The sequence below is a fragment of the Oncorhynchus kisutch genome, linkage group LG4, assembly GCF_002021735.2.
Source record: "Oncorhynchus kisutch isolate 150728-3 linkage group LG4, Okis_V2, whole genome shotgun sequence".
Taxonomy (NCBI): Eukaryota; Metazoa; Chordata; class Actinopteri; order Salmoniformes; family Salmonidae; genus Oncorhynchus; species Oncorhynchus kisutch.
In genome coordinates, this window is record NC_034177.2 from 80,974,410 (window position 1) to 80,986,430 (window position 12,021).

Genomic DNA, 12,021 nt, shown 5'->3' on the forward strand with positions numbered 1-12,021 from the left:
GTTTTTCTTTATGTTTACTATGTTCTACATTGTAGAATAATAGTGAAGTCATAAAAACTATGGAATAACACATATGGAATCATGTAGTAACCAAAAAATGTTAAATCAAATATATTTTATATTTGAGATTCTTCAAAGTAGCCACCGTTTGCCTTGATTACAGCTTTGCACACTCTTGCCATTCTCTCAACCAGCTTCATGAGGTAGTCACCTGGAATGCATTTCAATTAACAGGTGTGCCTTGTTAAAAGTTAATTTGTGGAATTTCTTTCCTCCTTAATGTGTTTGAGCCAATCAGTTGTGTTGTGACAAGGTAGTGTTGGTATACAGAAGATAGCCCTATTTAGTAAAAGACCAAGTCCATATTATGGCAAGAACAGCTCAAATAAGCAAAGATAAACGACAGTCCATCATTACTTTAAAACATGAAGGGCAATCAATGCAGAAAATTTCAAGAACTTTTAAAGTTTCTTCAAGTGCAGTCGCAAAAACCATCAAGAGCTATGATGACACTGGCTCTCATGAGGACCACCTCTGCTGCGGAGGATAAGTTCATTAGAGTTACCAGCCTCAGAAATTGCAGACAAAATAAATGCTTCACAGAGTTCAAGTAACAGACACATCTCAACTTCAACTGTTCAGAGCAAACTACGTGAATCAGGCCTTCATGGTCGAATTGCTGCCAAGAAACCACTACTAAAGGACACCAATAAGAAGAATAGACTTGCATGGGCCAAGAAACATGAGTAATGGACATTAGACTGGTGGAAATCTGTCTTTTGGTCAGATGAGTCCAAATGTGTGATTCCAGGTGAAGCTGGTTGAGAGAATGCCAAGAGTGTGCAAAGCTGTCATCAAGACAAATCGTGGCTATTATGAAGATTCTAAAATCTATTTAGATTATTTTAACACTATTTTGGTTCCTACATGATTCCTTATGTGTTATTTCATATTTTTAATATCTTCCCTATTATTCTACAATGTAGAAAATAGTCAAAATAAAGAAAAACCCTTGAATGAGTAGGTGTGTCCAAACTATTGACTGGTACTGTATATAACGACATGTTTGATATTTTTTACGTATTTGTATAGACTACACCTAATGTAGAATAGAAGAGGCATTTGAATTTCATTGAATTCAGTTATATTTCCTTCAAATCAAATTGGAATTCTGTATCTTGTTTACTACTTCATTTCAAATTCAAGAATTAAATTGAAATTTGAGACATTTTCTATTAAATTCTGAATGAAGCACAACCTTGCAGAGGCCAGGGTCGGTGATCTCACAGGCAGGACAGGAAATGAACCAGGCAGGCAGATTGCTCTGAGGCTCTATGGGCTGCCTCTCAGACCATAGAATTAGAACTGGGTAGAACGGACATTCACATCCGTTCAAATCAATGGTTAGTTGTTCTTTCGGTTGTAATTCTATGTCTAAGACGCAGACCTATTATATAGTCAGAACCTATTGACTGAGGGATGTTAGGATATAAAGGACACTACTGACACATTGAAGAGCTAAGAGCAGAGACTTCCAGTACCTCCAATACTACCTTGAATAGTTGTTAGATGTGGTACAGTAGAATACTACCTTGAATAGTTGTTAGAGGTGGTACAGTAGAATATTACCTTAAAGCTGTGGTGTGGTACAGTAGAATACTACCTTGAATAGTTGTTAGAGGTGGTACAGTAGAATACTACCTTAAAGCTGTGGTGTGGTACAGTAGAATACTACCTTAAAGCTGTGGTGTGGTACAGTAGAATACTACCTTAAAGCTGTGGTGTGGTACAGTAGAATACTACCTTAAAGCTGTGGTGTGGTACAGTAGAATACTACCTTAAAGCTGTGGTGTGGTACAGTAGAATACTACCTTAAAGCTGTGGTGTGGTACAGTAGAATACTACCTTAAAGCTGTGGTGTGGTACAGTATAATACTACCTTAAAGCTGTGGTGTGGTACAGTATAATACTACCTTAAAGCTGTGGTGTGGTAGTGGATAAATGGAAGGGCATCAAACACCTGAAAACCATATGTTTCATGTATTTGATACCATTCCACCAATTCCACTCCAGTCATTACCACGAACCTGTACTCCCCAATTAAGGTGCCACCAACCTCCTCTTTTACCTATCTATCATGGAAAAACCCATTGGTGGGTGACTTAATCTACTCACCACTGACAGTGATCAGTATTTACCCTACAATTATTTTACCACTACATCAATGGTTGTAAGATAAGGCACTGTAAAAAACTAAATTCAATCACTATAACACTCTAACTAATGACCCCAGAAGAGAAATATAAAGTATTATGTTGACAGGATCATTTGTGATGTTTACATTCTAATTCGCTAACCTACCAGTAAGTCATTACATCCAGAACTTGTTGATATCATTTGTCCCACTCTTCTTTTTCTTCTAGTGATATAAAGCATGTGTTGACCAGCCCAGGCCTGTACTGGAATGACCTTCTGAGATCCTATCTGAAAGCACATTATGGGATCATTTTCAATTTACACCATTCTCCTCGCCAATGAAGAATGTGTTTTCATTTAGCATTGTCCAGTGGTCTCCTTCCTCAAGGTTGTGCGTGTCGGCTGTAGACTAGAGAATCAGCTACACCAGAGGAATATCAGCACCAAATCGTCTCTAATATGTATTTGTCACTTTAGTGATTAAAAGCCTGGTGAATTCCCCCCAGCAGGAGAGGAAAGGAGAGTATTTCTGCTAAGGCATCAGATAGGACTGCATCATGATGAACTGCCTGTTGAAACAGCTAGAAGTCCAGGGAACACAAGACTAATTAAACAGGATGTTTGGGTCCTTGAAGGTGCACAAAAATGTGAAGTAGAAGAAGAAGAATAACAACAACAATACTTGTGACCTGTTTAGAAAACACCCTTTGAATATTGTGACACACACAAACGCCCCCTGTTTAGAAGAGCTGAGAGCTCAGAGACCAGTGGATTGAACTCTGAAACAGGAAAGCCAGTAGCAGAGATGTTTGGAGAGACAGAGTGGTGCTGTCATGCCAATCTGTTGGTGTGTGGTCAGATAGCAGTAGAAGTGTGTTAGTTAGGGCTTGGGTTAGAGGGCCTGTGTGTCATAGTGAGTGGTGTGCCCTTGGTTTGACCCCTACATCAGGTCATGGCTCAGTAGTCATGAGGCCTTCGATGCCATAGACCACCCTCCGGCCATTAAAAGGCCGGAAGGGGAGAGGAGGGGGACAGAACATCAAAGTAATCTGGCCTGGTGTGCTGCTTCCCTCAACATGACACAGGAATGAAAGATGATCTTGCCTGGTGTGCTGCTTCCCTCAACATAACACAGGAATGAAAGGTGATTTGGCCCGGCGTCCTGCTTCCCTCACCATGACACAGGAATGAAAGATGATCTGGCCAGGTATCCTGCTTCCCTCACCATGACACAGGAATGAAAGATGATCTGGCCCGGTGTGCTGCTTCCCTCAACATAACACAGGAATGAAAGGTGATTTGGCCCGGCGTCCTGCTTCCCTCACCATGACACAGGAATGAAAGATGATCTGGCCCGGTGTGCTGCTTCCCTCAACATAACACAGGAATGAAAGGTGATTTGGCCCGGCGTCCTGCTTCCCTCACCATGACACAGGAATGAAAGGTGATCTGGCCAGGCGTCCTGCTTCCCTCAACATAACACAGGAATGAAAGGTGATCTGGCCAGGCGTCCTGCTTCCCTCACCATGACACAGGAATGAAAGGTGATCTGGCCCGGCGTCCGGCTTCCCTCACCATGACACAGGAATGAAGGGTGATCTGGCCCGGCGTCCGGCTTCTCTCACCATGACACAGGAATGAAAGGTGATCTGGCCCGGCGTCCGGCTTCCCTCACCATGACACAGGAATGAAAGGTTGATCTGGCCAGGCGTCTGGCTTCCCTCACCATGACACAGGAATGGAGCTTCAACATTTCCTGTCCTCATCAATATAACTCATGGCACTTGGATAATAAGGCACAGCAATGAAACCCCTCTACCTCTCTCCTTATATATATTTATATATCTGTATCTATTCCCCCCCCCCCACTCTCTCTCTCTCAATTCAATTCAAGGGGCTTTATTGGCATGGGAAACATGTGTTAACATTGCCAAAGCAAGTGAGGTAGATAAATATACAAATTGAAATAAACAATAAAAAGTAAATAGTAAAGTGTGACTGTGTGTTTCCTTTCCTCAGGCCCCAGGTGACCCTAAGTCTGAGAGTTCCTCCACACTCTACACCCCTCTACCCAGAGGCTCTAGAGACGGCAAGAACCACAAAGGTAAAGAAAATGTTAAAAAACATGGTAGAGATGTTCTGTCCTCCCTATTTGTTGACCTCTCTCTCCTCCCTATGTGATGATCTCCCTCTACTCCAGAGAGATCTCTCCTCCCTATGTGATGACCCCTCTCTACTCCAGAGAGATCTCTCCTCCCCTATGTGATGACCTCTCTCTACTCCAGAGAGATCTCTCCTCCCTATGTGATGATCTCTCTCTACTCCAGAGAGATATCTCCTCCCTATGTGATGACCTCTCTCTACTCCAGAGAGATCTCTCCTCCCTATGTGATGACCCCTCTCTACTCCAGAGAGATCTCTCCTCCCTATGTGATGATCTCTCTCTACTCCAGAGAGATATCTCCTCCCTATGTGATGACCTCTCTCTACTCCAGAGAGATCTCTCCTCCCTATGTGATGATCTCTCTCTACTCCAGAGAGATATCTCCTCCCTATGTGATGACCTCTCTCTACTCCAGAGAGATCTCTCCTCCCTATGTGATGACCCCTCTCTACTCCAGAGAGATCTCTCCCTCCCTATGTGATGATCTCTCTCTACTCCAGAGAGATCTCTCCTCCCTATGTGATGACCTCTCTCTACTCCAGAGAGATCTATCCTCCCTATGTGATGACCTCTACTCCAGAGAGATCTCTCCTCCCTATGTGATGACCCCTCTCTACTCCAGAGAGATCTCTCCTCCCTATGTGATGACCTCTCTCTACTCCAGAGAGATCTCTCCTCCCTATGTGATGACCTCTCTCTACTCCAGAGAGATATCTCCTCCCTATGTGATGACCTCTCTCTACTCCAGAGAGATCTCTCCTCCCTATGTGATGACCCCTCTCTACTGCAGAGAGATCACTCCTCCCTATGTGATGACCCCTCTCTACACCAGAGAGATCTCTCCTCCCTATGTGATGACCCCTCTCTACTCCAGAGAGATATCTCCTCCCTATGTGATGACCTCTCTCTACTCCAGAGAGATATCTCCTCCCTATGTGATGACCCCTCTCTACTCCAGAGATATCTCTCCTCACTATGTGATGACCCCTCTCTACTCCAGAGAGATCTCTCCTCCCTATGTGATGACCTCTCTCTACTCCAGAGAGATCTCTCCTCCCTATGTGATGACCTCTCTCTACTCCAGAGAGATCTCTCCTCCCTATGTGATGACCCCTCTCTACTCCAGAGAGATCTCTCCTCCCTATGTGATGATCTCTCTCTACTCCAGAGAGATCTCTCCTCCCTATGTGATGACCTCTCTCTACTCCAGAGAGATCTATCCTCCCTATGTGATGACCTCTACTCCAGAGAGATCTCTCCTCCCTATGTGATGACCCCTCTCTACTCCAGAGAGATCTCTCCTCCCTATGTGATGACCTCTCTCTACTCCAGAGAGATCTCTCCTCCCTATGTGATGACCTCTCTCTACTCCAGAGAGATATCTCCTCCCTATGTGATGACCTCTCTCTACTCCAGAGAGATCTCTCCTCCCTATGTGATGACCCCTCTCTACTGCAGAGAGATCACTCCTCCCTATGTGATGACCCCTCTCTACACCAGAGAGATCTCTCCTCCCTATGTGATGACCCCTCTCTACTCCAGAGAGATATCTCCTCCCTATGTGATGACCCTCTCTCTACTCCAGAGAGATATCTCCTCCCTATGTGATGACCCCTCTCTACTCCAGAGAGATCTCTCCTCCCTATGTGATGACCCCTCCTCTACTCCAGAGAGATCTCTCCTCCCTATGTGATGACCCCTCTCTACTCCAGAGAGATCTCTCCTCCCTATGTGATGACCCCTCTCTACTCCAGAGAGATCTCTCCTCCCTATGTGATGACCCCTCTCTACTCCAGAGAGATCTCTCCTCCCTATGTGATGACCCCTCTCTACTCCAGAGAGATCTCTCCTCCCTATGTGATGACCTCTCTCTACTTCAGAGAGATCTCTCCTCCCTATGTGATGACCCCTCTCTACTCCAGAGAGCTCTCTCCTCCCTATGTGATGACCCCCTCTCTACTCCAGAGAGCTCTCTCCTCCCTATGTGATGGCCTCTCTCTACTCCAGAGAGATCTCTCCTCCCTATGTGATGACCCCTCTCTACTTCAGAGAGCTCTTCCTCCCTATGTGATGGCCTCTCTCTACTCCAGAGAGATCTCTCCTCCCTATGTGATGACCCCTCTCTACTTCAGAGAGCTCTCTCCTCCCTATGTGATGACCTCTCTCTACTTCAGAGAGATCTCTCCTCCCTATGTGATGACCTCTCTCTACTTCAGAGAGCTCTCTCCTCCCTATGTGATGGCCTCTCTCTACTCCAGAGAGATCTCTCCTCCCTATGTGATGACCCCTCTACTCCAGACACTGATCATAGAATGAGATAGAGAATGAACAACTTCAGTACAGTGTATATTATTAGACTTCATCTTAATGATGTTCATTAAAGGGAAAGCCCTTTGATAATGAAAACGAATATGCATGTTTTTCTTCTTATTGATTTACCTGGAGTGAGAGAATAGTGGACTTTAGATTTCTATTAGATCATAGTCTGTCTTTTGTCATCTCTTCGAGTTGTTGATGAAAGCTGAAGTGTATCTAGGTTGAAACTATTGATTTGATGTATGTGTAGGAGTGTGTATGTCAACCCTCCTTGATCTGTTGATGCTAGTCATTGATTATGTCTTATTCCAATCTAATGTGTGGAAGGGATTAACATGTACTGCATTTCTAAAGATGCCCCTGTTTTAGCAGAGAATATGTTTTTATTATATTGATGGGAAGCATTTGCTATACAATAGCGTTAATATCAGAAGCATACATTTTTTATGCATCTTTCTTACAGTAAATGATCATAATAAACATATCAGTGCATAGGAACAGACACAGAAACTATATTCCATTCTATTTGAAATGTGCTGGTGCTGCTATCTGTTCACCACCCTATGGTTGGATCTTCATTTGATCACCCTGTTGTTGCAGGAAATGAAAACTTGTAGTGTATTCAAGATTTAAAAAGGCTTCCGAAGTCAGTAGTTTCCTCTAAAATTTTAAATAGATTTTCCCCAACAATTTTTTTTCAAACTCTAGAAAAATGACAATTTTATTATAATCCACATATTCACATTTCCAGTTACTGCAAGATTATTTTCCTGCTGTGAGATACTGGTGAAGATCCTTCAACGTGTAGCTGCAGTGGCCAGGGTTGTTCGTGTCTGTAGAGATGTTGTGTGAGCAACCCTGAGGCCATGGTACCAGACCTCACAGCAGGGTAGTAGCTTTAAGCATGCTCTTTATCTATGCCATTCTAAACACTGCCGCTGGTGATGCGCCCAACTCCATAGAGGGCCAGCTCAAGAGGTCAACAGTGAGCACCTCACACACACACACACACACACACACACACACACACACACACACACACACACACACACACACACAGACACACACACACACACACACACACATAGAAACACATGCACACACACACACACACACATAGAAACACATGCACACGCACGTGCGCACGGACACACTTACTCACCCACACACACACACACGCACACGCACACAGAAACACATGCACACGCATGTGCGCACAGACACACTTACTCACCCACACACACACACACACACACACACACACACACACACACACACACACACACACACACACACACACACATATATATAGAAACACATGCACACGCACGTGCGCACAGACACACTTACTCACCCATGCACACACACACACTCCTCCTCCCACCCAGTGCCAAGGACAGATCAATTACACAGTGACTGACCAGCAGATTCCTTGTGATGTAGGGAGAGGGACAGAGAGAGTCCCAAATGGCCCCCTATTCCTTTTATAGTGCACTACTGTTGACCAGGGCCCATAGGGAAACCCATAGGGACTAGGGTGCCATTTGGGACACAGCCAGGGAGAAACTATGCTTTGTGAACGTCAGGCAGGACATGGAACAGTCCGTTAAAAGGTGAGAGGATCTGACATGTGAGATATTTCTCCCTCCCTCCTAGGTCTGGGCCGTGGTGGGTCGAAAAGTCACCATTTGTTATGTCTATGACGCTCTGCAGCCTCCGATAACACAACTCTCATCTTTAACCCTCATCTCCTCTATAGGTCCCCCGCCTCAGTCCACCTCACTCCACCTCACTCCTTACAGCACGACAATGAATTGTGGTCCAGGGATGTGTGTCTGTGTTAGCACCTACATGGCCCTGGTCGGTGGGATGTAGCTAGCAGGTCTGACAGCCCCATGTCGCTACAGAGATGCTCTCCTCACACACACACACACACACACACACACACACACACACACACACAACACACACCACACACACACACTCTCTCTCTCTCTCTCAATTCAATTCAATTCAAGGGCTTATTGGCATGGGAAACATGTGTTAACATTGCCAAAGCAAGTGAGGTAGAAAACATACAAAGTGAATATATAAATTGAAAAACAATAAAAATTAACAGTAACATTACACATACAGAAGTTTCAAAACAGTAAAGACATTACAAATGTCATATTATATATATATACAGTGTTCTAACAATGTACAAATGGCTAAAGGACACAAGATAAAATAAATAAGCATAATATGGGTTGTATTTACAATGGTGTTTGTTCTTCACTGGTTGCCCTTTTCTCGTGGCAACAGGTCACAAATCTTGCTGCTGTGATGGCACACTGTGGAATTTCACCCAGTAGATATGGGAGTTTTTCAAAATTGGATTTGTTTTCGAATTCTTTGTGGATCTGTGTAATCTGAGGGAAATATGTCTCTCTAATATGGTCATACATTGGGCAGGAGGTTAGGAAGTGCAGCTCAGTTTCCACCTCATTTTGTGGGCAGTGAGCACATAGCCTGTTTTCTCTTGAGAGCCAAGTCTGCCTACGGCGGCCTTTCTCAATAGCAAGGCTATGCTCACTGAGTCTGTACATAGTCAAGGCTTTCCTTAGTTTTGGGTCAGTCACAGTGGTCAGGTATTCTGCCGCTGTGTACTCTCTGTGTAGGGCCAAATAGCATTCTAGTTTGCTCTGTTTTTGTTTGTTAATTCTTTCCAATGTGTTAAGTAGTTATCTTTTTGTTTTCTCATGATTTGGTTGGGTCTAATTGTGCTGCTGTCCTGGGGCTCTGTAGTGTGTGTTTGTGTTTGTGACAGAGCCCCAGGACCAGCTTGCTTAGGGGACTCTTCTCCAGGTTCATCTCTCTGTAGGTGATGGCTTTGTTATGGAAGGTTTGTGAATCGCTTCCTTTTAGGTGGTTGTAGAATTTAACAGCTCTTTTCTGGATTTTGATAATTAGTGGGTATCGGCCTAATTCTGCTCTGCATGCATTATTTGGTGTTCTACGTTGTACACGGAGGATATTTTTGCAGAATTCTGCGTGCAGAGTCTCAATTTGGTGTTTGTCCCATTTTGTGAAGTCTTGGTTGGTGAGCGGACCCCAGACCTCACAACCATAAAGGGCAATGGGCTCTATGACTGATTCAAGTATTTTTAGCCAGATCCTAATTGGTATGTTGAAATTTATGTTTCTTTTGATGGCATAGAATGCCCTTCTTGCCTTGTCTCAGATCGTTCACAGCTTTGTGGAAGTTACCTGTGGTGCTGATGTTTAGGCCAAGGTATGTATAGTTTTTTGTGTGCTCTAGGGCAACAGTGTCTAGATGGAATTTGTATTTGTGGTCCTGGTGACTGGACCTTTTTTGGAACACCATTATTTTGGTCTTACTGAGATTTACTGTCAGGGCCCAGGTCTGACAGAATCTGTGCATAAGATCTAGGTGCTGCTGTAGGCCCTCCTTGGTTGGGGACAGAAGCACCAGATCATCAGCAAACAGCAGACATTTGACTTCGGATTCTAGCAGGGGGAGGCCGGGTGCTGCAGACTTTTCTAGTGCCCTCGCCAATTCGTTGATATATATGTTGAAGAGGGTGGGGCTTAAGCTGCATCCCTGTCTAACCCCACGACCCTGTGTGAAGAAAGAAATGTGGTGTTTTTTGCCAATTTTAACCGCACACTTGTTGTTTGTGTACATGGATTTTATAATGTCGTATGTTTTACCCCCAACACCACTTTCCATCAGTTTGTATAGCAGACCCTCATGCCAGATTGAGTCGAAGGCTTTTTTGAAATCAACAAAGCATGAGAAGACTTTGCCTTTATTTTGGTTTGTTTGATTGTCAATTAGGGTGTGCAGGGTGAATACATGGTCTGTTGTACGGTAATTTGGTAAAAAGCCAATTTGACATTTGCTCAGTACATTGTTTTCATTGAGGAAATGTACGAGTCTGCTGTTAATAATAATGCAGAGGATTTTCCCAAGGTTACTGTTGACACATATTCCACGGTAGTTATTGGGGTCAAATTTGTCTCCACTTTTGTGGATTGGGGTGATCAGTCCTTGGTTCCAAATATTGGGGAAGATGCCAGAGCTAAGTATGATGTTAAAGAGTTTTAGTATAGCCAATTGGAATTTGTTGTCTGTATATTTGATCATTTCATTGAGGATACCATCAACACCACAGGCCTTTTTGGGTTGGAGGGTTTTATTTTGTCCTGTAACTCTTTCAATGTAATTGGAGAATCCAGTGGGTTCTGGTAGTCTTTAATAGTTGATTCTAAGATCTGTGTTTGATCATGTATATGTTTTGCTCTTTATTCTTTGTTATAGAGCCAAAAGATTGGAGAAGTGGTTTACCCATACATCTCCATTTTGGATAGATAATCTTCGTGTTGTTGTTTGTTTAGTGTTTTCCAATTTTCCCAGAAGTGGTTAGAGTCTATGGATTCTTCAATTGCATTGAGCTGATTTCTGACATGCTGTTCCTTTTTTCCGTAGTGTATTTCTGTTTGTTTTAGTGATTCACCATAGTGAAGGCGTAGACTCAGGTTTTCCGGGTCTCTATGTTTTTGGTTGGACAGGTTTCTCAATTTCTTTCTTAGATTTTTGCATTCTTCATCAAACCATTTGTCATTATTGTTAATTTTCTTTGGTTTTCTATTTGAGATTTTTAGATTTGATAGGGAAGCTGAGAGGTCAAATATACTGTTAAGATTTTCTACTGCCAAGTTTACACCTTCACTATTACAGTGGAACGTTTTACCCAGGAAATTGTCTAAGAGGGATTGAATTTGTTGTTGCCTAATTGTTTTTTGGTAGGTTTCCAAACTGCATTCCTTCCATCTATAGCATTTCTTAATGTTACTCAGTTCCTTTGGCTTTGATGCCTCATGATTGAGTATTGCTCTGTTTAAGTAGACTGTGATTTTGCTGTGGTCTGATAGGGGTGTCAGTGGGCTGACTGTGAACGCTCTGAGAGACTCTGGGTTGAGGTCAGTGATAAAGTAGTCTACAGTACTACTGCCAAGAGATGAGCTATAGGTGTACCTACCATAGGAGTCCCCTCGAAGCCTACCGTTGACTATGTACATACCCAGCGTGCGACAGAGCTGCAGGAGTTGTGACCCGTTTTTGTTGGTTATGTTGTCATAGTTGTGCCTAGGGGGGCATATGGGGGAGGGAATGCTGTCACCTCCAGGCAGGTGTTTGTCCCCCTGTGTGCTGAGGGTGTCAGGTTCTTGTCCGGTTCTGGCATTTAGGTCACCACAGACTAGTACATGTCCTGGGCCTGGAAATGATTGATTTCCCCCTCCAGGATGGAGAAGCTGTCTTCATTAAAAATATGGGGGAT

The 12,021-nt window shown here is 43.6% G+C and overlaps 1 protein-coding gene across 1 annotated transcript in view; it reads left to right on the forward strand.

Annotated features, from left to right (window-relative positions):
- The window catches only part of LOC109890058 (leucine-rich melanocyte differentiation-associated protein), a 391,625-nt gene extending 387,224 nt beyond the window's left edge, over positions 1–4,401 (forward strand). The window contains exon 6 of the mRNA XM_031823757.1: positions 4,216–4,401. Coding sequence (XP_031679617.1) covers positions 4,216–4,377 — 162 coding nt within the window. The 3' untranslated portion in view covers positions 4,378–4,401. The remainder of the gene's footprint in view (positions 1–4,215) is intronic.
- Positions 4,402–12,021: the final 7,620 nt, after the last annotated feature.